The 27,721-nt window shown below is 38.1% G+C and overlaps 1 protein-coding gene across 2 annotated transcripts; it reads right to left on the bottom strand.

The window, feature by feature from the left end:
- Positions 1 to 1,092: 1,092 nt before the first annotated feature.
- dmrt1 (doublesex and mab-3 related transcription factor 1) lies at positions 1,093 to 27,544 on the bottom strand. Of its 2 annotated transcripts, none has more exons than XM_028578693.1 (5): positions 27,144 to 27,544; positions 25,815 to 25,989; positions 23,959 to 24,116; positions 17,590 to 17,782; positions 1,093 to 1,912 (listed from the first exon to the last, which is right to left on the bottom strand). In XM_028578693.1, the coding sequence occupies exons 1-5, from the start codon at positions 27,360 to 27,362 to the stop codon at positions 1,752 to 1,754; spliced, it is 906 nt and encodes a 301-aa protein (XP_028434494.1). In that variant the 5' UTR covers positions 27,363 to 27,544; the 3' UTR covers positions 1,093 to 1,751. The 2 variants fall into 2 exon arrangements, with proteins under 2 accessions (XP_028434494.1, XP_028434495.1); XM_028578694.1 differs by having other exon boundaries at positions 17,590 to 17,779.
- Positions 27,545 to 27,721: the final 177 nt, after the last annotated feature.

Here is a 27,721-nt window from a genome sequence, read left to right as displayed (position 1 = left end):
CTAACCTGCCTCCAGTCACACGTCGTCCTGCAGGAGGATATCCCAGAGTCTCTATCAGAGATGTTTTCTACTTTAATTCAGTGACACATTTATTTATACCGGACAAAAGGAAATGCCGTTTTCACATCTTTTTCCAAAACTATCTGATCGTTGTTCATACTATACAAACAGTTCAAAAGTTGTCTTTGGCATTAGTTTAGGCATAAATCTGGGCAATATTTGGTTTGAAAGTTTTTGATAGAGCTAGGTGGATAAATAGTCCAGGCTATCCAATTTCAGCAGATATATTCATAGTGGTGTACATGGCCACAAGTAACTGCTGTACAGAAATGCCAAAGAAATGTTTGAGATCATTTGGAAACCATTAAATAAACCACCAGATGAATTATATACCTTATCTTAATTGTCACAATTTGTTAAAATTTAAGGAATCCTTATCAAAAATGTTTATGTGTCTATGAAAAATTGGCATCCAATAGATGCTAAAAGTTTTTTAGCATCCTCAAAAATTTCATCCTTAAAAATCCAATATCAGTTTTTACGAAGTCTTAATGACAATATTTATATACATAAATATATATATATAGTCATTTAAATACTGTTGAAACAACTATTATATGTAGCCTAACACCCCCTGAATGTCTTTATTTTGCTGACCTCCAGTGGTTTAACTTCTCCCCTTTGTTGCAGTGATGTAGATGTGTACTCCAGGGTTGACATCACAGTTGGGTGTGGTAACACAGGTGAAACACACTTGAAACTTTCAACCAAAAAGGGCAGAAAAACGCTGCTATTCAGCTTGGTGTTGAGTTACTATTTAACCTCGACATCTTTTGACCTGCAAATCAACAAATCAGTGCTTACTAAAAAGGATGGGCTTAACTTTGTCTACTGGTTAACTGGACCACAAAACAGACTTCAAAAGCTGAAAAACAATAAACTAATACAAACTAAAAAATAATTAACCTATGCTACATGTATTGCAAGTCAACCAGGGCACTTGGCCAAATTTATCCTTTGACAATTTCTAAATAAGTGCTTGAGATGTAAAGTAACGGTGATAGCAAACACTAAGCCTGTATTCTGATTGTCAAAAGATTATCCACTAACATCTAACCATACTGTGTCAAAACTGCACTTGTCAATTTTACTGCATGCTAGAAAAGGATTTGAATATCATTATTCAGCATGTTGCGTCACTTTATCTTTTGGATAATAAAAAAAATACTTCACTTTGCATTAACAGTTGCTTTCCCGAAAAGGAAAAACAAGTGTACAACTTTACAAAAACACAACACGTCACTTATTTACTCTACGTTTAGTCGCCTTTATAAAGGGTTCATCCAAACAGCTTAATTCTGAAGAGGAAAAACTAGACTACAACCGTCTAGTTTGAATAATTTGGTCCAATCTTGATTACTGATAATCAAGAGACTTATTCAATGTATGTTTGGTTATCGTTATCTTCTGGAGAATGCTTCTCAAGTAATTGCATGTTATTTGTAAACGTGTACATTTTTTTTACTTTCCGAGCACTTTCTATGCTGGTGAACTGGCTTCAATAAAACATTTAACAGCTAAAAATTAGCTAAAATACAAAGACAACCTGTATTCTCAACTAAGGTGTGGAAAATACGTTATCGTGCCTCCTGGACAGAAACAGAAAAACCTGCAGCAAACAGTAACTGCAGTAACTTTGATCAACTGATCTCGTAAATGCTTTTGTTGTGTAAAGTTATCCTTAGCTTCTTTTATTTGGTGGCGTCACCATCGATGATGGAGTCGATGGTGAAGTTTGGCGTCTCGCTGCCGACCTCGCACTCAGCGCTGACATCGGAGTTAACCAGGGAGCTGATGGACCTGCAGGTCATGGTGGAGTCGTGACCAGTGGCGATGCTGCTGGGGGAGAAGGCTGCAGGGATGAGACAGACAAGTGAGTCCTGATCAGAGAGCCACTGAGGACAATCCAACAGTCAGGGCCACCTCACACAATTGAACAGGTAGGGTAGTGTGTGTGTGTGTGTGTGTGTGTGTGTGTGTGTGTGTGTGTGTGTGTGTGTGTGTGTGTGTGTGTGTGTGTGTGTGTGTGTGTGTGTGTGTGTGTGTGGAGGTGTGAAAGTGAGGCAACTATTGTCTATTTAATGTAAACAACCAAGTAGAATAACATGAATGTCTTCGAGGAGAGACTGTCTGAAGAGTGCCTATCCCGATTTGTATGAGTCATTGCCTCTTGCCTGTCTCAGTAGACAGTTTTCCATCCCAATGTAGTGCATATTTTACCGAATTTATAGACAATCAGCAATAGAAAATGCAATTCATGCATGTCAGGAACTTCTGGTCATCTTGTTTCCATCACGATCTCATAAAACCCATAATACCCCACGCTGCAACTGGTGTTGATACTGACAGATACGCTGTATCACACACCTAAAATGGGTACTAGTCCCCAATGTGAGATCAACATCCTTACCGACATCTCCTCAAACCGGGCCATTACAAAATGTGTTAAAGTGGTAAAATACCACATGATAATATTTACATGTCGGAATTATGGCAAAAAAGCATTGAATTGTTGTTCCACTATGTTTATATAATTGAAAAATAAATAAACCTCAAATCTCTCACTTTTCTTTCAGCCATTGAGCAACAAATCTTTTTTCTTGGATACTCCTCAAAGGCATTAATATGATAAACTCATATTGCCTTGGGTATGTAGACAGCACAGCAGCAGACATAAAATAAAAAATGTCTTTGCACTGTAAGGTGAGTAAATAAAAAGGAGAAGAGAAATACTATAGTGAGACAGAGGAAAGTCGTATCATCAGCGCTGCAGAATAAATGATCCTCTCTGTATTCACCTGATATAAATATGGCTGCACGGTCAAACGATTCTTCAGGATATATAGCAAATTGAATCAGTCAGCAAAAAGGGAAGGCACTGAACACAAAACAAACTTTTACAGTTAACATGAGAGCTACTGTCTGTGCATCCACCCATTTCAACACTTGTCTGCAGCAAGTGCACACTCTTATAGCACTCTAATAACACTGTGAGGACAATGACAAGAGACATCAGGCTGTTTGAACAGGCGTTCAAATGTTACTAACGTTTAATAACTCTGGTGAACCTTCAACGGTTTTGTTTTATCCTCATTTATAACCTTGATCAAGCCATATAACAGGATATTTATCTGTGAAGAAACTGACTTTGAAGTACTTAACAATAGACAACTTTGAATTCGTTTTGGTGTTGTGCTGAAACAGTTGGGTCAACTGATTGATTAGGCAACAATTTTGATAAATGGTTTCTCTTTTAAGTAATTTATTAAGTAAAAATTACAAACATTCGCTGGTTCTAGCATCTCAAATGAGAAAGTATTTGGTCAGACAAACAATTGAAGTTGTCTTAATTGTAAGGATCATAAGTTGCTCCATTTCACATTGCTTCGTGGTGAGTTGCGGATAGGTATGTATGTAGGTTATGTATCTATGTATATGTATGTACAGTCTCAAGTACAGGTATATTACTGTATATGGTTAATTCAAAATGCTCGATGATAATGTCCATGATAATGCATGTAATGTCCCATTATGTCCTCTTGTAATCCACCAAGAGACAGTAAGACGTCTCATGTTGCTCTGGGAACTGATGATGGGTATTTTTCTAGTAGGGCTGCAACTAATGATTTTTGATGTTATCAATATCTCAATTAATCAAAAAATAATGTCAGAAAATCGTGAAAATAACTAAATTTTCAAGGTAACATCTTGTCACTTAATTGCTTGTTTTGTCTGACGAACAGTTTAAAACTTACGAAAAGTCTTGTGGTTTGTGGTCTTGTGTGTCTTTTTGTGTTTTGTACATTTGAGTACCTTTTTTATATGTGTGTGTGACATGTAAGTTATGGTTCTAATAGTTGTAATAATGTTTATTTTATTGCACAATAAAGACAGCTTTTTGTTAAAGAAAGTGTTTCTGAACATCACTGACATTCAAAACAGTGATAACTGAGACAGATATACAACACACCATGCAGTGTGTATAGAAATATTTATTGAAAACAGTATGTATGATGACATAACTAAGTGGTATCTCATTTCATAGGGGTAGGTTTTCACCCCAACCCCTTACCACTCGGTTTAGAGGGACAAGGGCTAGGGGTAAGACAAAGGGGTAGGGGTAAGGGGAAGGGGTAAGACAGAGAAATGAGATTCAGCCTTAAATCTCTTTGGGGTTTGGACTGTTGGTCAACAAGACAACATATTTGAAGACATCACCTTGGGCTTTGAGAAATTGTGAAGGACATTTTTTCCCTGTTTTCTGATATTTAATAGACCAAAAGATTGATCAATGAAACAAGAAAATGATCGGCAGATTGATCGATTTTGAAAACAATCATTAGTTCAGTTCTCATTAGATCAGCCCTGATCATTAGAAACATTTAGGGGCATTATCTCACAAAATAATAAAAACAAAAAAAATATATAATATTGTCTTTTTTAAAGATATTTTACAATCAACATTGCCAGATAATACCACTTTTTTTTTTAAATGTGCTCCAGTCAAATCCTAAAACATAAAAAATGTACATGCCTTTTACATTTTCATGATTATGTTGGACTTTCACAAATATAAGTCAGAATAACCTAATGATCAGTATAACATTAACATAAACAAGAGCTGATGTCCAGTGTTTCCCAGAATCCTCTGACTTCTCGATTTGCCTCCCTCGTACTTTCTCATCCCTCACCATCTCTCTCTCTCTCTACTCCTCAGCAGTGGTGGGAGGGGAAAAGAGGAGTAATTTTTCTCCTCATTAACTTCCTGATTGGTTTCGGACTCCAATTTTTGCCCGTCTGCAGTTTGTCACCAATTTCAAACTGGCAGCCCAATCGTTAATACTAATGTTTGTGTAGCTAAGTGCAGCCTGCTCTCAGCGGTCTACTTGTACAGCAATAATAGCATGTGGGTGGAGGCAAGCAGCAGCTGTGAATTAGCCCCGTTCCCTGTTAATTCTCTGCCTGTTCATCAGCAGGAAATCTATGATGTGTAATTAAAGGCTGAAAGCAACTGGACGTGTTAGTTTCACTAGAGATGTTAAATCATGACACTGCTTGTACACATGTTCTCCACTGCATCCGACTGTCCTCTGCTCTCCTGTTAGATACAGATTAATGTTGCTGACACAGCAGAAAGACTTGTTCTCAATTAGCCGTCGAGAATGACACTAAGGCTGCAGCCAATTGAATATTTAAAACGTTATTTATTTTTGGGGTTTTTATGCCTTTATTTGATAGGACAGCTAGGTGACATGCAGGAAATCGTCACAGGTTGGATTTGAACCCTGGACCTCTACGTCGATGAATAAACCTCTCAGTATACGTGCGCCTGCTCTACCCACTGATCCAACCCAGCCACCATTTAAAACATTATTTGATTGCCAATTACATTTTTTTTTATTATTATTATTTGTTTGAGCAATATATTCATTGAATGGTCCAAAAAATGTCAGAAAACTGAGTTTTCAGATCTTAAAGTGATGCCTTGAATTGCTTGTTTGGGCCAATAGGTAAATTAATTGACTAGTATAATGATTTTTCACAAGTTGTGAACACAACATTGACATATAATCTTTTAAGTAGTAAGTTAGCTAACAGTTGCCAATTTACACATCCAGCAGTTACAGAGAAACATAATTTATTTGGAGTTGTGTTTCTGGCCAATGGATAAATGTAAAGTAAGTTTTTTTCTCTAATATACTTTTAGTGAAATATTGAATTTGATCTATTTGGGATTCAAACAATTATTTTAATGAAACCATCTGAAGAGTTTAGAGGGGAAAAGTCCTGTCAACAACTCATAGACATCTGAGACAAGACAATGTGGCCAAACTAGACCAGCTTTGACTAATTGCATTTTAGAAGCTGACCACATGTTTTTTTCTATGTAAAATCTTAAATTGAAAAGTAACTTGTAACTGTAGCTGTTAAATACATGTAGTGGAGTAAAAAGTATATTATTTCCCACTGAAATCTAGTGAAGTAGAAAGCAAAAAAAAATAGAAATACTTAGGTTACAGTAAGTACCTCAAATTGTACTTAAGTACAGTAAAAAGTTACTTTCTACCACTGCCAATGACACCTAAAACCATAGTATCACAGCAATGCTTTTGGGAACAAAACCTTTGTCATTCGTAATATGAAGTTGTTGAGTTTTTTGGCACCAACTTCACCAACATGTTGAAGTTTGTTTTAAAGGTCTATAGACACCTAACAACTGCCAACTCCAGTCCCACAATTTGAATATGAGATCTTTGAGTTTTCAGCTGTTATAGTACAATTCTGCTGACACTGTATGTTACAGTTGTGAGGGGTAATAATTATCTACTTGTGAACACCATGAAAAGAAAAGCTCTTGTGTAATACAGGTTCAGGCTGTGTCCAAAAATGAGCTTGTTACAAGACCAACTTTACCTGCTGGTGATGTTGAAAGAGAGTTTATTCTGCTGAATGAACTTTTGACCTTTTCCCAGTCACTCAGCGCTCTATATAAGATTTCCAAACTATTAAACAGTCTTTGTGTGGAATAACAAAAGGAAGCTTTTTTTAACCTCCCACTTGTCCTGTTAAGAGAAGGAGGGAGGGAGTGAATGAAGGTGCAATCATTTCTGCTGCTGCCAAAGAGGGGAACAAAAGCCCAGATGTGAGGGGAGATGGTAATTCAGTCTGATGAAGTGGGGATAAGCTCTCTCTGTGGGTTTCATACTCTACACTCATCCACCGTACACAAGGGTCATAGGGGTAGATAACACTTAAGTAAACACACACAGGCGTGTGCGCGCACACAACCACACACACACATTTCTGCATTAACTATTTGAGTTACTGTACTGAACTTTTTGCTCTGACAATGACTATAATGACTGATTATGTATTTGATCTTAAATATACTACATGGAAACATGTGCATCCATTTTTTTGCGCACTTTTGAAGTGAGGCTGTTCAATATTTGGACTCCGCCTTTTTGTTAAAATTAATATAAATCTTAATGCTACCACCAGCATACAGTGATATGTTAAACAACAGTGTGCTTCCAACTTTGTAGTAACAGTTTGGTGAAGGCCCTTTTCCTGTTTCAACATGATAAATACCCCCATGCACAAAGCCAGGTCCATAAAGAAATGGTTTTTGCAGTTAAGTTTTAAAAGAAGTTGAGTAGTGTATGAAACAGTAATTTCATGTACATTAATAAGGACATTAATGATAAATTCATTATGTTTACACACTTGCTACAGAGCTAGCTGCATGCTGTTATTGTAGTTAAACCACAAGGGATTTTGAACACAATGTGACATCAAGTATAAAAGTTTGACAAAATAATCTAAACTAAAGGTCCATTTAGCCTTTCCAGAGCATTCAACTGGGTCTTACACTCTAGAAATTGCTCAGTGTGACAATATTCAAAGCACAACCTGCAAGTTACCAAAAAAGCAATCACCTGTGTGAATTTGTCAGTGCTGTGAGGGACAAGAGCACTTAGTGGAGGCTATCATCATGGGAACAAAAATTCAATCTTAGAAATGACGAGTTGCTTGTCACATGACAAGGTTGGCCTGGGATTAAATGTCTCCCATTAAAATGATACGAGCTGTGTCTAAAGAAATCAGCCCTGGCCAGTTTGACAGGGTCCCATGGGTGTCCAACTGAGGACGACCCTTGTAGAGATGGACGCTCTCCTCTCTAGAAACAATATAGGCGTCTGGCTTCTCATCATCAGGCCAGCAGCAGGACTTAATGGCCCAGAAAACTCAGTCAAAGAGCAGACAGGCTTTAAATTCTGAGCACTGAACAGTGGAGGCTCATGCCCCTCAGCTGATGTTCACACCGCAGACCTTCGCCCTCAGTTTCAAATCACTGCTCATATCTGACTTTTTTTGATGAACATTTATGACGAAACCAATGTCTGATGACAAAAGGAAGTCACTGCAATGCCGAAAAGATAAGGTATCCATTGTTTCCAAAAACCATGAATGTCTGCACCAAAATGGGTAGTAATCCGCCCAACAGTTGTGGAGATATTTCACCCTGAACTACAAATATTAATCAAGGTTTCATCTACTGGGCATCATGAATTTCGGTTCCACAATCTTGTGGCAATCCAGATGTTGAGCTAGTTCACTGGATTAGTGAAAATGTTAACTTGCTGGCAGTGTTGGAGGAAAAAAACAGGGACCACCAAAGTAATTTGGATTTATCCTCTAGGAATATTGCATGTCTGTATAGAATTTCCTGGTAATCCATTGAATAGTTGTTGAGATATTTCAGTTTGGAATAAAATGGTGGACCGACCACCACTGCCATCCCTACAGCCTCGCCACTAGCTTGGATTACAATTTAATTTGGGCATAATTCCATTAAATCTTTTTTTGTATAAACATAATTTTAAGCAAACAAGGCTGGACATTTCATAATTTCATCTAATCTGTCACATTAAATGATCATTAGCAACATTTTCAGTTGCTGTGTAAAGTAACTTTCCTTCTTAAGAAAAATCTCATTTGGTTTTACTAAAACCAACCAAATGCATTTTCACTTACGAGTTAAGGCTTCTGAAATATTGCTGGTGCTGGTAAAGCAAATGCTACGAGTGCCCACAGGAGACTGTGACCACTGCTCTTACAGTAAACCTGGTAGTGAAACCTGAGCTACTTCTAATTTCAAGCCACATCAAACACCTTCATCAGAAAACTAAATAAAGAGTCAAATAATAGCTTTTGCATTATCATGAATAAGGACTATTCAAGTTCAAGTGTGTGCAAGTTAAATCTTTCACATATTTCTCATTATTTCATCTCACTGTTGTGACTATTGTTCAAATGGATGCAGTCTTTTATGCAGCCATTACGGGAGGTCAGAAAACACTTAAATGGTCATTATTGGTTTGCTGTAGAGCTGAAGAGAGCGGAGGGCCGATGCAGGCTGACAGAAGGCATCAGTGTCGGGGTCAAAGGCTAATAAAGCAGAGAGGAACCTTTGCTCCTGCATTGTTAACCAATCTGTCCCCGATGAAGATGACTGCCGAGAGGCGTGACACAGCCCTCGTCGCTATGCTAAATCTCCATCTCGGCTACTGTGCCCCATCAACTCACAAAATGGCCTGTCAGTCTATCGTTGGGCTTTTTGACGTGATCCGTCGAAAAGTTATGGATATGCAATAATGAGTTGAGGCGACCCGATCAATATTTGCGGGACTTTTCTATCATTATGGTTTAAAGATTAATTGTGAGTCGACAGGGTAAGAAAAATGCCAAAGTAAAGGACACAGGAAGAGTGAAATATATTGCTATGAAAAGAAGGACACCTCCCGCGGGTGCTAAAGCTGCCATATATGTTTATCCAAGTCGTTCAGCTGTTTCAGAGAGCTGCCAAGGCAACACCATTCGTCAATCCACGCTGAGCCACCGCCTCTGCTGCTCAGAACAACGTAGGGAAAGTGACTACAAGAGCATGATTAGGTAGGAAAGCACCGTAACTAACAAAGTCTGTTTTGTACAAAGATATCAGGAAAACAACATCAACTTTATGTGTGTAGAGACGTGAGTGTGTAAGTAAGTTTTGATTTTAAATGCAGATTGCATTTACATACACACCCTATGCGATAAACATGTTTTCAAATGTTAGGAATTGAAATGTTATATTAGTTTGGACAGACATTTGTCTAACTTGAAGGACAAAATCCATGAAACCCCTTCAGTTAAGGATATTACTCATTTTGTTCACTTTTGTTGGGGGTCAGGGAGGAAGAAAAACCTGGAAATTAGCAAATGACATACAGTTAGATGAGATCAGTTATCGTACTTCCCATAACGGAGGTCAGGAATTAGAAATGCTGTGATTTGCTTTATTATAAATGCACATTGTATACTAATTAAAAAGAACACTGCCTTTTCTTTAACAGTGATTCTACCATCTTCTTAGGGCAATATTATCACTACACATTGACACCTGTAAGTCACAATATATATTAAATGATATGAAGACCAAATTTCAGTAGGTTTCAGCTTAGTGTATGCAGGTCTTGTAACCCCAAAACGCTTAACTAATTAGATGTTTAGGGCAACCTGCGAGGCAAAAAAAGTCCACAAATATAACACTGCTGCTTTTATAGTTTGTGATGGCACAGTAGAATAAAAGGCAACCTAGATAAAAAATATCAGAATTTCTTTCAAATCTTCTCTTATCTGGATTATACTGTAGTGCCTGGACAATAAAAAGAGAAAGTTAAAGAGAAAGAGGTATAATAACTTAAGAAACAATCAGTACTTAACTCTGCACATACTGCATTAACAGAAACAAATATACCTTTGCAGACACAGGACATCAGACAAAAATAAATTACACTACCTTTGATGGTTATATACAAAAGACGGCATAAGATTAAACAGAAGTCAATAGAATCACGTTTCATTTCCCTTCAGGTCCCTGAAACCTGGACAGTATGTGTGTTAGAGCGTAAGTGAGAGAGAGTGAGAAAAAGAGAGTAAGGGGAAGAGGACATAAACTACACAGTGCCGGCCATTTAATGTCTCTACAGCCCCAGGCCTGTGTTAATGGTGGTGTTGTACAACACATTACAACGGTGCTTGTGCGCTAAGCAGACAATTACACTGGTATTTAGCCCATCCACGGGCCCCAGAGGCTAGCAGGGCACTTAGCAGCACAGCAGGGTGGGGAAGACAATCTGACAGGCACACTACTTTTCCACTGTAACCAAGAACCAGGAGAGACACTCAATCAGCCACACATTCAATAAGGCCCTCCGGGGCCTGACAGGGCCCCAGCAGGGTCACGTTCTCTGCTGCTGGCTCTTACTTACAGATTGAACCAAGTCTTTACATTCAAGTCTGAAAAAACAAAGAAATTTGAATATTTTCTGGGATTTAAGCTACCGGAGATATCTCTAAGAGTTTATAATGTAGCAACACCGTTCCTTTCAAACTGCAACATCTTGATACATTTTCAAGTGTGTGTTTACTGACTTTATTTGAGAAAAGGTGATATCAAGTACTAAAAACTTAAACTGTGCAGTCTATTTATTGCCACATTGTCTCATCTTTCTCATTAAAAAGAGACATTTTGTAATTTACCGAATGTACAAACCAGCAGGAATATTTTAATGGATGCACAGTGATAAAATCAAAAGAACATTGATTTATTAATTATGAATACAGTTTTATAAACCTCTAATGTAAAGGGGGAGTTCCAGGGGTTAACTGCACAGGTTCCCTTGTGTTCCATCTTTCCTGTCCAATGTCAACACTGAGCAGAAATTTCATTAGAGCTAAATTTGGTTGAAAAGTTAAATTGTTTTCAATGACTGGGCAACATATTATCATCGTTTGAATCAGAATTCAAATGAATATGTTGAAGACGGTCCGAACTTTATTTTGAAATGATGTTAACAGACCAACTTTAGCTCAGTCTTAATGGGATACGTGAGGTACTACAACTTAATGATGTAAGTAGGAAAAAACTTTACAAAAAAACAGTATTAATTGTCAAGATTAAAACATTTCATCACAAACCAATAGAGACACCTTCTAGCCTTTGCTTTCCTCAGGTAGCGAAACAACACAGAGGGCATGTACTGAGGTGACATGAAACAGCACTTCCTTTGAAAAGGTCACCTCTTGGGTTAGAAGTACCGATTTGTTTCGGGTTTAATAAATCCAAAAGAGTGAGAGGCCTTTTTGACATCTCAAGAATGAGTCTAGCCTCGTGTGTGTGTGTGTGTACGCGCAAGTACATGCAGGGTGTTGTGTGTGTGTGTGTGTGTGTGTGTATTTGAAGGGACTTCCTTTACTGTTTATTGGTGTGTAAGAGAGTATGTGGGTATATGAGTTTGAAGTAATCTGATCTGAAAGCAGGTAAATCCCATTTTACACACGAAACAAAGAAACTTACTGACGCCAATCTCTCTGTCGTTTTTTTACTCCTTTTATTTCAGAGGAGGCGGAGAACCTGAAACGACAAACTTTATACGCAGTAACTCACTTTGGTGTACAGTACAGTATAGATTTAAGCAAGAAAAATCAATAGAATATCATCTAGAAAGATAGTAATGGATTTCTAACTTAATGGGCTCACACAGGTCTATCGATTAGCAGGATTAACATCTGCAATACCTCAACAATCTGATTTGCATTTAAATTACTGTACGCTCCGTGCTGACACCAATATAACAAAACAGACAAACGTATAGCCAGCACAGCGGCGCTCGATTTTGAGGTCTGACATTAGTATAAATCTTGTTTTCTAAAAAAAAAAAAAAGAAAAAAAAGAAGAAGTAAGAAGTACGTAAAAGGAAAGTTGCTGTGCTGACAAACTTTAAGCAGTTTTGAATTTTGAAAAAAAGTCTTGACAAGGACAAAAAAAGAAAGAACATAAACACAGACAGACTCGGCTTGAAGCTGTCTCCTGTAAGACTGAAACAGCCATAACTCTTTTGGGGCAGCTCATCTGAGCCTCCTAGTGAGGAAGTGGAGCGGGTGTTTGTGGAGAAACAGTGTGTGTGTCTTTGTGTGTGTATATACGGAGGGGAGAGGAGGGGGATGTTGGGAGGGCAGCGAGGTGGGGTGGGAGTGTGATAGACTGCTCTGTCACTTCCCGCTCGGCGATTTACGGCGGCGGGGCTGCTGACGAGCGCGGGGCAGTAAACAGGCCGGCCGGGGGCGTATTTCACAGAGAGCTGGCTTTTATGAAGAACACCAGGACGGTTCTACCCACAGCTCCGCCCGGCCCGCCGTGACGGATGGAGAAAGACGCATGACAAGCTTCATCATTGTTTGTAAATCTTAACTGTTCCCGCTCACTAACTCCAGAAGGCAATTTTGCGGAGACAGCGGGGCCTGCGGAGGGGGAGGGCCGAGAGGGGGGAGGAAGAGGAGGAGAAGGAGGCGAGGAGGGGAAAGGACAGCGTGGCACTCCTGAAGGTTATTTGGATCTCTGTATTTGGCCAACTGATTAGCCCTATCCTGGGAGGGAGATAAATCTGGCGAGGCGCTGTTTGTCAGCCAGGTAGAAGGGGAGGGCAGGTAGGCTCAGAGCTCACAGCTATTTCCTCCTCATGGATGATCTGGAGGTTCACGAAATGTTCGCTCGAAGCAAAACAGTTTAAAGATTAAAAGCAGATGTGGCTAAACTTTGATGTGCTGAAGCAAATGTCAAATTAAATCAATAACCAGGACACTATTCCGTATATTAGCGTGCCTTTCTTACTTTAGCTGGTTTAGGGAGTCGGGAAATTGGACTGCAACTTTACATTATCAATCAATCTACGCATTATTCTGTGAATTAACTGATTAATCATTTAGCCTCAAAAAAGTCAGAAAATGGTCCGAAAATAAGTGAAAATGTCCAAACCCAAGACGACGTCTTTAAATTACATGTTTTTATCCGACCAACAGTCCAAAATAGTGCTGAGGCATTTAGCTGATTCATCGATCAACAGAATATTTAGAAGTAACTATTTTGATTATCAATAAATCGTGAAAGTATTTTTTTTAAGCATAAGTGCCAAAACATAAATGGTTCCAGTTTCTCAAATGTGAATATTTGCAAATTTCGTCTTCTTTGATACTTCTACTGCTCTAGGAACTTTTGAGGGACAATTTCATTTAGTTATTTTTTACACATTGTAGACTGAACAATTAATTGAGAAAATAAAATATTTCATTTATCTTTAAAAAAAAGAAAAGAAAAAAAGAACAACAATAAAGAAAAAAGGTAATTTCTGGGTAAAATGGCAAAACATACATTTTCTGTTGCTTGACTTCAATTAATTACTAAACTAATTGTTTCAGCTTTAATTGGAAAAAATTAACTCCATGTAACTCTGGATAAGACCAGCTACATCAGGCCACTCAATTAGTTGTTCAGCAAGTAATTCAATAACTCAGTAGTACCAAAATAAAAAGTAGAAAAGCTACAGTTCCTTTTTGCAGCCACATTACGTAAGATAAAATGTTAATTATCTGATGGTCACAAGAACAACATGCTTATAACCCTACAGTTATTTTAACGCAGCTGATAAGATATGAATTAGCCTTGGAATAACATCAAGGACACAGTCCCTTGCACAGAGACAACTGTACAGACAAGGGAAAGGACTAGCCTCCAAAATGTTTCACACACAACAACTGTAGACACAGAGGCTCTGATTCATTCAGTCAGTGGAAGCCTCCTGTTTAGATAAGACACACACCCACACACTGGATTTGGCAATGGTTGTACCAAGTGGGCACCCAATGTTTGGACTGACTGACTCTTTGACAAGTCTTTTGACAAAGTCCAAATCTTTTTATAGGAATGCCATCCTTCAGCTCCCCCATATTTCTACTGCAAAATAATACTTTTTTCTACTTTTCTCTACTGTGGCTGAAATATTTGCCATTTTCTTATGACATACAGGATTGAGTTACACCTCTATGTCTAAAAAAGAATTCAAATGATTGCCAAAAAAGATGTGGTAGTCGCCATTAGCCTGAATCCGTACATGTTCTGTAAACATTAGGCAAGATTTAATAGTTCAAAGGTAATACATACTAGGGTGCCTTATTCAAACGTAATGTTGAACAATTTTTCTCTCTCAGTGTCTCAATTTTGTAAAAAGTACAAAATCAACAAAGAAACTTCTGTGAGTGTACAATGTGAGATTTGTTTTGGTCTAATATTTCTGACCTGTTCTAGAATATATATAACTGAAACTTGGTTAATTTCAGATGCTCAAAATATTCTTCATCCCTGTCCTGTCATATACAATCAGCTTTGATTTTTCAACATATTAAAAAAGGATATATATTTAGGTTAAAAAGAGAAAATCACTGTTTAATTAAAACATACAGAAAAATATACAACCTGTGTGTGTTGCAAGTATATAGTGCTCGTTTTTAAGGGGTCAGAATGGTTGTAAAAAAAACATAGATTTAAGCAGTTTGTTTCTCTGGTGTTAAGTCGACACCAAATGTGGGACCACCCGCTGAGAGTGTTGTTATCTTGTAATGGAGCATGGAGAATCACGGCAGGAGGCTGACATGGGACCCTCACAGGAAACGAACAGGTGAAAGTAATAAACGAATACAGGTACGAGGGGAGATGCGGGGGTCTTTAGGTTTGGGATGCTGGTGTTTAAAGCAGTCTACTTTACTATAAGAAGGATGTTGACGTTGTGCTAATGACACTCTTCCTCTATGTCCTTTATAAATGAGTGATAATCTACAAAACCACTGTTGTTTAACAAATCAACTTCATCTTTTAAGTCCTGAAAATAAATTATCTTTTTGTCTAGTCCCACACAGATGGCTACACAGATAATACTTTGTGCTGGGTTGCTGGGTGGTAAGATCACTAATCAAACTGCTGTATTTTGATTATGATTGTGATTTATTGTTTGTATACATCATTAAAGATAATAAATCAGTTTTATTAAACCTTTAGGCTTGTTTTACTCCCTTTCAATTCCAAACAAAAGGAGGCATGTTTTAACTAACAGGACTGCCTTCTGTCAATCACAACCCATTCATGACAAACCAGAGTAACACCAGAGTTGGTAATTTCAAGAAGAAAAAGATTGATTTTACCATAGGCTATATAAGTTTTGCACAATTAGGGCTCCATGTAACTGAAAACTATCTCTGCACACCTGATGTGTGACAGGTGCATCTGAGGGCAACTCGATGTGACTTGCTTGGTGCTAATATATTCATCAACAGCATTTCATTTGAATATGCATATATGCTTTGTAAATTAGCCAATCAGAGGACAACAACAATTAGGACAAGTGAAATTGTAATGTCTATGTCCACAACGTTCCACTTCCGGGATTGCTCCGTAGCCGCTGGAAATTCCTCCAGATTTCACTCTTTTTGGCCGGATGTCCATTACCCTACCGCTTTATTGTGTTGGAGTTTTAAACTCTGGATGATTTATGAGGACTATGGTTAACTGCTCCTCAGATCTCTGCAGGGTAAATCCAGACAGCTAGCTAGACTATCTGTCCAATCTGAGTTTTCTGTTGCACGACTATAACAACTTTTAAACATACACACGTTCCACCAAAACAAGTTCCTCCCTGAGGCTATTTTGCAGCGGTGCCGTGGCTCTCCTTGGTGCTTAGCGCTGCCCAAGACGATTGTCATTGTTTTAAAGAAATGCCAATTAACCAGAGCACGTTTTTCTCCCATCCCGGGAATGCTGTGTGGACTAGCCAGACCCTCCTTTGCAGCACTGTGGAGGAAGGTCTGGCAAAGTGAGACTAGGACAATTGTGGAATGGAGTACAGTATTCTTAAAATATGTTTTAAACATTACAGCTCCAAAAGGTAAATACAGAAAGTAAATCATAAACTGGAATCTCTAAATGTCATCTTTCGTAAATAGAGCACTAAAACAACATCAATTTAACAACCCCAGACTGTCCAAAGGTTAAATAATTAGGCTTAAAATTGGTTCCTTTACATTGAGTAAACAGTGAGAACAGAATAGTTGGTGTAAGCAGTAACTTCCTGCCTTGCCTTTTTGTAGATGTAGTCTGCATTGGTCTTAAAGTTTATTGTCAATGATTTAAAATAAACCAACAGACAAAGCAGGTGCCCAGGGTCAGCACTCACATTTGCACCCCTAGTGGAAAGGGATGCAACATGTGACGCAAAACACCTTTGAAACCTGTGAATGCACCAAAGATGGAGAGAAAATGTCTCACTGAATAGCAATTTAAAATGTATTCATCCTTCATCCTGAAGTGCACTAAAACAAAAATGGTGTACAAAGAAAAACACATTCAAGATTTTAAATCCCCGTCATGTTTGCATTCCTTGCACAGTTCCATAAATACTTAGCACAAATAGAAGCATTATGCATTACAGCCACTGGGAAAGGCAGAAAATCCAGTAAGCCATGCTCAGCTGAGGTTCCATCTGAGATTGGAGGTGTGGAGTGCCAGAAATCTACTGCTGCGTTATCAGAGATCAGTTCTACTTAATCTTTAAATGTGACGAAAAGAAACTCTTTGACAGTTTTGTGATTGTTTTAAAATGTATTACTTTTTCTGTGACGCAGCAATTTATAGTCAAAAGATGTGTGTTTTTAACTTCCATTGATGCCTGTAAATGATATATGGTTATGGCTGAAGAGCTGAGCATAAGTTTAACAAACTTTCTGTCATCATTTAAACAGAAAAGATAACATAAGATACAAGCAGTCTAACTTTGTAATTTTTCTTCCTTCAGAAATTCTCACTTTGAAAGTTGATGCAACACATGACTTGAACTTGAGTCAGACCTACTGCACATACACAGTTCTGTAGTTGAAGTAAAGTAAAAAAAGTATAGTAAAAGCATAGTAAAAGTAAAAAAAAAAAAGAAGCTTTAGACTAATTTTATCTTATACATTTTATGGCACTCTTGACTTGAGGGCAATCCTCCCTTGAATCTACATAACCACATCGTTGATAAAGTCTGGGTAAAATTTTATGGGGCCTGAAACTGTGTGTGTGTGTGTGTGTGTGAGTGAGTGAATTTGGGAATTACTCACAGGCTGCCATTGTCTCAGAGCAGTTGTTGTTATTGTTGTTGTTGTTGTTGTCGTCGATACTGAAGAGGGGTGGCACACAGGTGGTGGAGCCCAGGCCCTGACTCAAGTAGGTGGCTGCTGGGTAGTAGGAATGCATGCGGTACTGAGAAGACATGTTGTGGCTAGACACGCGGCCATCACCATGGGGCATCTGCTTCACACAAAACACCAATAAACAATTTTACACACAAAGGAGAAACAATTCCTTTAATGTGCTGTATTTCATAGACAACATCCTAATCATCACATTCCTGGAGACCTTGCTAAATCCACCCTTGTTGGGTTTTGGTGATTCTATGTTTGGGTACTTTAAGACTAGAATAACTGCAACTAACAATTATTTTCTTCGTTTTTAGTCAACCAATTAATTGAATTAATTAAAAAGCATTTAAAGGTGCTCTAAGCAATGTTGGGTGACGGCACTTCTTGTTGATGTTCAAAGTATTTTCAAACAAAACGAGGCAAGCTCGCCCCTCCTCCTCATCCCATCCCGTTCCCTCTCCCTCCCTTCCGTGCTTCCGCGCACTAACCCCGCCCCCACCCCCAAATCCTTCTTGTCGGTTATTGGTTGGAACGCTGGAAGACTTTGTTATTGTGAAGTTTGTTATGTTTGGTGGTGCAGGTTGGCCAGTTTGTTTTTGTTGGTGTTAGTGGAGCCTGGGCAAAAAATATTCAATTTAATAATATATATGACAGAAAAGCAGCAAATATTTGCATTTGTGAAACTGAAAATAGAAAATGTTTGCCATTTTTGCTTTAACAATTACACTATGCCAATCCATTTTCGGTCGATTAACTGTTTCAGCTCTAAAATAGGGTTAGGGTTTGAAAATGTACAATGCAATATAAACACCTTTGTTCTCTGACCCCCTTCACATAATGCTTGCCTGTACAATCCTCCAAATCAGCCATCAGATATTTACAGGCAACACTTTAACAACCTAATCTGCCAGGAAGAAATATAGAGATAAAATAATATATGACAGAAAATAAGTAGTGTTTGAATTCACACGTCCATGTCTTGCTCTAAAAATGAGCTGCAACACGCAGTGCTGGCTTTCTCCAGTCCTCTGAAAACTTTAAAACGAGCTGTCTACTCAGCAGCAAGGCCGCCTCACAGAGGGTTTTCAATTTCACTTTTATGGAATTTGATTTCTGTCAGCCTGTAATATGTCATCCGTATTGTCCACACCATCAATTCTCCGACAGCTTTATAAACTGTTATTTAAGCTACACTCAGCTCTTGTATTAGGCTGTGAAAAATACAATAGAGATTGGACTGGAGTCTTGAAAGTGCACAAAACTGGCTTGGTAAAAGTTGCTCACAAAAAGGCAAGTTTTGTTTTGTCGTGCTTATAGAAAAGGTTTATATCTCTCATACTATCTACGATTTGGGTGGGTCATGTTTTTTTTTTTAGTAAATTATAGCAACATCAACCATGTCCGGTAACATTATCTGTTGAAATACCTCTAAAGTGAGTCTATTACTACCACTAGAAATACAAAGGCTAAAGCAAAAAAAACAGTTTCCTGGGAGTGTTCATCACCTCAGATATGCTACAATACTATTTACACATGACATCCTTTCAGTGCTCGTGCTTCACAATAATGTTGGTTTGTGTATGCAATGTTGTTGACATATTGCCTTTTGTTTACTTTTAGATTAACTCTCGACCTTATACAATTGATCGATTGATTGATTGGCTTCATTTTTACACCATGAATGGCCTGTGAGCCACTGTTTAGTGTTCTTACGTTTCTCCCACTGTACTAAAATCATAGTGAACAATGACCGCCATATCCAAATTCAACCATACATTTTGTGTACTGTTACACAAAGAGTATCAGCAGAGTTAGTGGTAAAGGCTGAAACAGTGCATCTTACAGCATACCACATCTATTGGATTTTGTCTTTTAGTTTCTCCATTGAAATACATTCAAAGAGGCTTTCTGCACATGCAACTCTGTCAGAATCATGATAACTTAGACTTGATGACAAATTACATCCCCAGGTCAGGTTTCGAAATGCATTTTCATGGCACTAAGCAATAGGTAACAATTGACAAATGTCAATTTCCAATTTTGGCAGAGGTGAATGAATAGAGTTTAAGTTGTGAGTTGTGGACTGAAAGTCAGTATTAGCTACATGAAATTAACAACAACTCAGTAACGCCAGTAATGTAATTAAAAGTAAGAATAACTTGCAAGTGTGCCCTATAGGAAAATTATGGAATAAGTTATAATAAAAACAATATATATGTACTCCTTCCTCCAAACTCACTGGCTAACTTGCTGACTCCTGGGGGGGCTTCCTAACCTCCCTGAGAGGGCCTGTCTCCTTATCTGGCACCATCTCCTGTCTGGAAGCTCTACACCACCCTTATATTATCATCATACACCTGCATGACAGCCAAGCACCACTGAGTGCACAGGAGAGAAGAGGAGGAGGAGGTAGATGGCCTAACACTGATAAAGTCCACAGTGTTTCCTTGTGGGAAGAGTTCAAGACCTTGATGACTATATTATGACAATCACCATTGTTACAATTAGCTTGAGGATTAAAAGTTTTATTTTAATGACATTTACAATAACAGTTTCAAAGAGGTTGGCAGAGGAAAAAAACTACTAACCTAAATCATCTGCAAACCATCTACTGTAATTGTAAAATGTCAAGTAACTGGTACAAAAACTTTATTATAAACGTATCGCTGTGTATCAGGCACAGCACTTGAATGAAACCAGCATTAGGCTATTCTAGAGCAAAACAACTAAAAAATGTTGTAGGCGAAAATTGCCATTTAAATAATAAAATTAGTTTTAATTAAATAATTCTTAAAAAGATGTAAAGTACACTTTCACTAGATTATTATTATGTTGTTGTTATGACGGAGAAAAGAGACAGAGATAAGTGCTTTAACCGCAAATATGGAGACAAATCAAAACTCAAGTATAGTCACTTCAGTTAGGGATGCAAAGATTTAAGTACAACCCATTAAATTGTGGAGGTTTAGGACAGGTAAAGGAGACAGGGGAGACACAAGAAATCTTAATAAAGAGATCTTATAAAATCTTTTTTTTTACCGGTATAAATGATAATTATTCAAATTCAGGTAATAACAAACATCTCCTTTTATTTCTAAAGAAATATTCCATCGCTTCCTAGTTACAAATTGTGCAACTGTGTATTTTTTTGGCGCAATTGAAACTCATCTTCAAACAACCAGCTCTTCATGCAAATACAAAAAAAGTAGTCCCTGAATTTGAATAAACGTTGCACGTACCCCTCTCAACCTGACAATTTCACTAAAAATATCATAAATCACAAAGGAGGATGGCTAAATTATGCTAAAGAGTGCTAACTGATTAGCATTAATGTGCTCACTTTCTCCTTTGAGCGCTGAGGCATAGCGGCTTGTTCCTCTGCCGACAGACAATACCATTAACCTTTGCAATTCAGGCTCTGCTGTGCGCTGCCAGGTTAGCGGAGGCAGTGACCCCAAAACTAGATGTTGCTATTGGGGAAACGGAGAGGGGGTGGATAGGAGAGAGCACGGGTGGACAAATGTTCTTCATAGAAAACAAACCACCTCATCTGAGATCACTGGAGAGTTATGGATCTAATTTGCTTTACGCACAAGCTCATCTCATTTGACACAATAGAGATACATTTAAGCATAAATCAGTGTGAATATACAGATGGGTGAATGAGGGGCCAAGAATGTGTGTTGGTGGGATGCTAGGTACTATCTCCCCAATGTCTCCTACGTTATACCATAAGTGCCAGCATTAAAGCAGACACTCTCATCCATCTCTAAGGAAAACAAAGAAATAAAATGTTTATATAAATCACTTCCAGACACAAAGAAAATTAACTTCTAATGTCCATAAGGTTGCCTACACGTGCATCAGTTACATCACTGTCATATCAAGTGATGCTTTCTCCCTTTTTAATATAAAGAATTTGTTTTATTTTTGTATTCTGTAAGTCTGTTATTTTATATACCAGGATTATGCATGCCTTTCATCATTGCTGAAACGATTGTCAGTTAATTCATTTGACAAGAAAATGTATTAATTTTTATAGCGAATCAATCAAGAAATATGCTAAATATTTGCTGGCTCCCGCTTCTCAAATGTGCTGATTTATGTAGATGATTTTCGTTTGTTTCATTTGTATATTTAAATAAATATTTTGAATTCTGGTAACTTGTGATGGCTAAATGATTTATAAATGAATACAAATTAACAGATTAATTGATAATAATTGTTACTTGCAACCCTAGCTGTGTTCTCTGCCTTCATTTGATAGTTGACAGCAGAGAAAACATGGCGAGAGAATGCAATAAAGGCACCTAGTTGCAATCAAACATTGTCATTACGTTATGGGTTTCAAACCACTAGGTACCTAGGGTGCCAATCATTTTAATACATTTTTAATTTAAGAAGTACTTTTGATGTCTCTTCAGCTTATGGCTAGGTTTGTTTCAATGGTGAGCGTTAACTGGTATAAACTGTTGATTGGAACAATGTTTGAGGTGTCCTGATCATGTTTACAGACATCTGTAAACCAATCAGAACAAACTACTTTTTAAAGGTATTAGTTTGATTTATTTACACAACAACAATCCTGTAAAGTATGGAGGTGAGCGCCTTGCTCATGGACACCTCGGTTGTCATTGCTGAGGCAGATGACAGCCAGATGTTTAATCCAGATTCATAAAATGGTATCTTCCGGTAACAAGCCTGTTTCTCCAACTTTACAGAAAAACAATCAGGGACCTCTATTTTCAAAGTGTATGCATATCCAAAGGTATTTGCTCTCATGTGTAATGATCATTTGAGAGAAAAATGATTTTGGTGTTACTTCAGTGCTACTTTCATCCCTTTCAGTTTCACGTTATGTGATGAGGTAATAGAATATTACATAATGTCACATAATGGTCTGCTTCAGAGGCTTTTCCACCATGACAACAATAAAGTTATACTGAATTGTCTCTTGAAATTGAATGGAACGATTTTAAATATTCTAAGCAGGTTAAACAAGAAAACAGTTAAGTCCTAGTTACAGGTTGAGTTTAAGGTATGAGGACAATATAAATAATATTATAAATTATAGTTAAAGCTATAGTGCGTAGTTTCTGTCTCCCCCATGAGGAATTTTAAGTAATGACAACAATTCTGTTGGTGCATTCACATAACACAAGTCATCCATGATCGCGCTTCACCCCCACCCCTCCTCCACACAGTTGCTACGTAGCCAAGGAGAACACGGAGGATTAAAAAAACATGATGGACTCTTCAGAAGAGGTAATTATCTTTACTCGAGTTTCTGCGCGCGAAAGTCGCCGGACGATACCAATTTCTAAACATAGCCATGCTGAGAAATACAGAGAGAGTTCTGTGCAGCCGATAGTCTTAGGCCGGCTTCACACTGGCTGCGTGGCGTGAGCGTGGCGTTTCTGTTGCGTGGCGGCTGCGTGGATTTTTCTATGTCTTTGCACACCAGAAACGTATCTGTACACATGTATGTTTCCCATTGATTTACTGCACTCAAGCAGCAGTATACTTCATGTTAAATATTAAATATATACTGATCTGATTACAGCAAAGACAACGTCGGCAGTATTAAGGGCAAAATAGGCTACAGAATATTTCGTTCTGTATTGACAGGTGCAATATTTGAAAATCGATAATTAATTATTATTATTTTTTTAATTACATTTATGTCAAAACCTAGAGACTTTCAAACATCAATATGTCATTTATTAATATGTATTTGTGTCAAAATGACATATAAACATATTTTTGTATACTATTTTGCCTTGAAACGCTTCCAACACACTTGCGTGTCGCGTGAAAAATAGGCGTCGGTTCTATTTCTAGCATGCACGCGTTTTGGAGCCGCGCCTTAGATGTGCGTGTCACGCAGGCAGTGTGCAAGCTCTAACCTGTTAACATGGAAGCCAAAATAAAAATGGACACGCCACGCAGCTGACACTCTCACGCCACGCAGGCAGTGTGAAGCCGGCCTTAATGAGCTTTGTATCAACTCATTTGGCAATGGCTTGAATGCAACGGACGTTCATTAATATAAAAAAGTTACACACTAAAGCTTTAAGGCACACACACAAATTTGCCCTGCTGTGCTCGCCCACAGTTGGTTTAAAACAATGGCACAATAACCCTCCCTTGAGGCAAGTTGAACAAACATCGCAGGTAACCAACCAACAAGCAGGACCAGCATGTAAAATACCTAGTATGAGCCCTTAAAAAAGGCTTCAAATAGTGTTTGACTGTTTGATAAACAGCAGACTGGTTATTGCTAATCACCTGGTATTGCTGGTAGTTGTAGAGGTTGCCATAATAGGTGGGGTAGCGGGAAGGCTGGTAGAAGTTGTAATAGGAAGTTTCCAGCAGGAGGTCTGCCGATCCCTCAGTATGAGCGCGGGCACCAGCTGACGGGCTGGGGGACAATGCCGAGCGACTCCCTAGGCAGACACGCACATGGTGGAAAGACAACAAATAAGACAAAGATCTTTTCAGAGGCTAAAGTATGTTTAGATCATTATCACATTTGAAATAAGAAGCTGAGGATTGCATTTATGCATTTATGTAATAGAAATGTTTTTTTGTATAACTAACCCTGGTTTTATGAATTATGCATCCAACAGATCTTCAAAGATCCATTCAACCTAAACAGATGTAGGCTGGCACGAGATATTTTAATCAACTATTTAATAGGAAAAGAAGACTTGAGCTTTACAAGATGTTTCTAGTCAAGTCACCCATAGTTCAAATTGTGATCAACGGCACCATCTGCAGGTGGCAGGTGTTTATGATGTCAAATTAGCAGACCTAACACAACACACCATCACAGTACAGGAATGTGGGTTGCCCTATCAGGACGAATATGACCGTCATCAACATCATCATCATCATCATCATCCGTTGTTCTTTCCTTATCAACAAGGCCACATTCTTCTCAGGCAGACCCTGATCCTTCGTTTTTACACAATGAAGACTCTGTGCACCACTGAAGCCAAAGATAATGACATTTGTTGTCCCTGTTCTAATTCTTGTCATCAGTGAATCACAGAGTGCTTGACTCCTTTTTCCAGCTCAGTCTTTTCCTCTCTGTTGCCAAGCCAAAGACCCATTCTAACATGAACACAAAGCAGAAGACATGAGCAGCCTTGACCACAGTCATATTCCACCTCCTAAAATTTGCTATCAGTCCGAGAGGGAACACGATATCTGTGTCTGCCTCCCCACCGCCGCCAAGAAAGACATCAAGGATGCCCTTTTATGATGCTGCCACCAAAATCAACTTTAATATTGTATCTATAAAATAATTCTTGTCCTGTTTTATTGTGCACTTAATTCAGTCTTTTTGACCCTGAAACAGAAAATTACTATTTAAAAGTGATTTCTAGGTACATATATAACTCACCAAATAAGTGATTGAAAAGAATGTGCCTTTGCTGCCTGTTATACAAAAACTTTTGCAATTTTAGTTTACAGTGATTGAAATTTTCTCGACAAGAAACTGTCAAAATAAAATGGTTTTACTTGACCATCTAGAGAAAGCCAACAGATTAAAATAATCTTCTGAATTCAAGATTGTCAATAGGTCAATTCGTAGAAATTATTTAATTAAAACAACAACTTTTAAGGGGTATCCCGGAAGCATGTCTTCAGTCAGCTGTTCACCGGGATTTTCAAGGACAACGGAAAAGGATCAAATTTATCAGTCCACAATCTATGAAATGCATTTCAACATACAACAAATTCACTCAAGTAAAAAAAAAAATCCACAATTTATAAACACTGGCAATCCTTTGCTCTGATGCTGCTTTAAATAGCTAGAATTAATGATTTGCAAAAGTGGTTCACATATAATATACAAAATGTATATTCTGACATAGTACATTTAAATATGATCTTTTGTCAGTTAACACTGCACACACCTATCAAAGGTATCACTTCATGTTGCTTCTCTTCATTTTAGCCTTCAACAGTAAGATTTCTGTGATCTGTTTACCACTTCAGCTTAATGTCACCAAATCATTTTTACATACTTCCCAGAGCTGTTGTTTGGACACAATGACTCACCTGTCCAGCTGTATAACCAGCTGTCACACATGAGAGGCAGGACAGTAAGTGAATAACAGTTGGAAATACCGCACCTGTGACAGCATGAGAAGAAGTAGAGGTACTGGTTGGTGTTGGGGATCGTCCCTCCAAAGAGAACAAGCAGTCTGCTCCAGCTTCATTTTTTACCATCACCTCAGGGCCAGTCAGAGACACCGGACTACAAATCCCAAGCTCCTCCTCCTGAGCCTGCTGCCGTCTCAGGGCGACCTGGAGGGGAGGCAAGGAGATAAAAAAACAAAACATTACCCTTACCATATCTACTGACTGAATAATGCAAAGATAATGCTCCAACATAATAACTTTACCCCTTGGTTTACTACTATGCTGACTATGTGTTATAGTTCTTTATTTTATTTATTGTTTTCTAACTTACAAAACAAAGCAGTGTGTATTAAATGGATAGGATTGATGCAATATTCATATCATGGAATTGCTACACATGGAAATTAAGTCAATATATTTGTGAAAATGTAATTAATAGTATATATTATGAATGCAGCCATAAGACACCAATACACAGGTTGTGCTTTACTTGCAATACCAATGTACAACTTATTACCACGTGCTATCACTTTATGTACTTATGGTTAAAGTTAGATCTAGAGATGAAACTATTAATAAATAAGTGCATGACAAAAATTATCAGGAAATATTTTTGATTGGTTGACTTTTCAAGCAAAATTTCCAAACCTTTTCTGACACCAGTTCCTTAAATTTGAGTATCTTCTGTATTTATCCATTTTACATCATTGCAAATTAAATCTCTTTGGGTTAGGGACTATTAATTGGACAATACAAGTAATTGGAATATGTAACAATGGCTGTTTCAAAAACAGTTAACATGTTAACGTTACTTCAATTTACCAGTAAAAAGTTACAAAGTATTTTATGGGAAAAGTAGCTGCTCTATATATATTGTAGCCTAACCATTGCTTAAAATATATTTATTAACTGTCTGCTGTAAGCAACAAGTGTAACTAACAATACTCATGAAACATAGCTAAAACACAAATTAACTATAAAGTTATGTAGGCTAGCCGTGCAGCTGTTATTTAAGCTAATGTTCACGCTAATCAGGTTGACCGTAGGTTGCTTTGACATGTCGGTAATGTTAGCAATACAAATAAAAATTAAGAAAAACAACTGACGTAAACATATCCACACAGGTTAAAAAGTATACAAACATTGAATTAAAATATTTTACAAACAATTACATTGTTGTATTTCCTGTTTCACACCGTAGAAACTATTTGTTTTTATAGCCAAATCTTGATGTTTAAAAGCTTTTCAGCTCAGCTTAAGCTAACGTTAGCTGCGCGCTAACCGGATAAAATAATACATTTAAAAAAAATAACGGTTACCTGGGCCGCCATGACTCTTTGCCTCTCAGCTATCAGTTTGCATTTGGGACACTGACAGTCCCTCCAGTTGCAGAAGCGCTTGTGTCCCTTCAGAGGAGACACGTAGCCGTGGTTCCTACACCGGGAGCACTTGGGCATTCTCGGGGGTTTCTGGCCTTTAGATGGGGACAGAGGTCCGGTGCACTCCGGCACCTGCTTGCTCTGCTTGTCCTTACTCATCTCTGCTGGAATAATAAAACCTCAACAACAAAAAAAATGCTAAACCACCCAAGAACAACAAAAGTCAGATTTTAGCAACTAAGTTTAAGTTCGTCCCAGCAGGCTTGGCTGGTTAAAGCCCTGTACTGGTGCCACGATAGAGGCTATAAGGTCACCGTCCCTCCCCGCCCTGCTGCTGTGACTTGTGGGAGGAAACAAGCTGTACGCGGGGGAGAAAGCTGGCAGGACATAGCATCACTTTGCTGCACTCACTGAATTTTTTTTATTTTTTTATTTACACTTATTTCATTTAAAAATGTAATTAGAGTATAAAACCCTTGAGCTGCACCATCTGGTTTTCAGAGGGGTCCTCAGGCCCA

This window comes from Perca flavescens, chromosome 5, assembly GCF_004354835.1.
Source record: "Perca flavescens isolate YP-PL-M2 chromosome 5, PFLA_1.0, whole genome shotgun sequence".
Lineage (NCBI taxonomy): Eukaryota > Metazoa > Chordata > Actinopteri > Perciformes > Percidae > Perca > Perca flavescens.
This window is presented reverse-complemented; position numbering and strand designations above follow the sequence as displayed.

Bases quoted from the DNA above. Each gene is read 5' to 3' on its own strand.
- dmrt1 (XM_028578693.1), bottom strand. From the start codon at position 27,362: ATGAGTAAGGACAAGCAGAGCAAGCAGGTGCCGGAGTGCACCGGACCT. The intron at 17,783-23,958 runs GTGATTAGCAAT...TTTTGTGTGAAG, and splicing joins ACAACTACCAGCAATACCAG to CAGATGCCCCATGGTGATGG. The intron at 1,913-17,589 runs GTGAGTAATTCC...TCATCCCTGCAG, and splicing joins CTCTGAGACAATGGCAGCCT to CCTTCTCCCCCAGCAGCATC.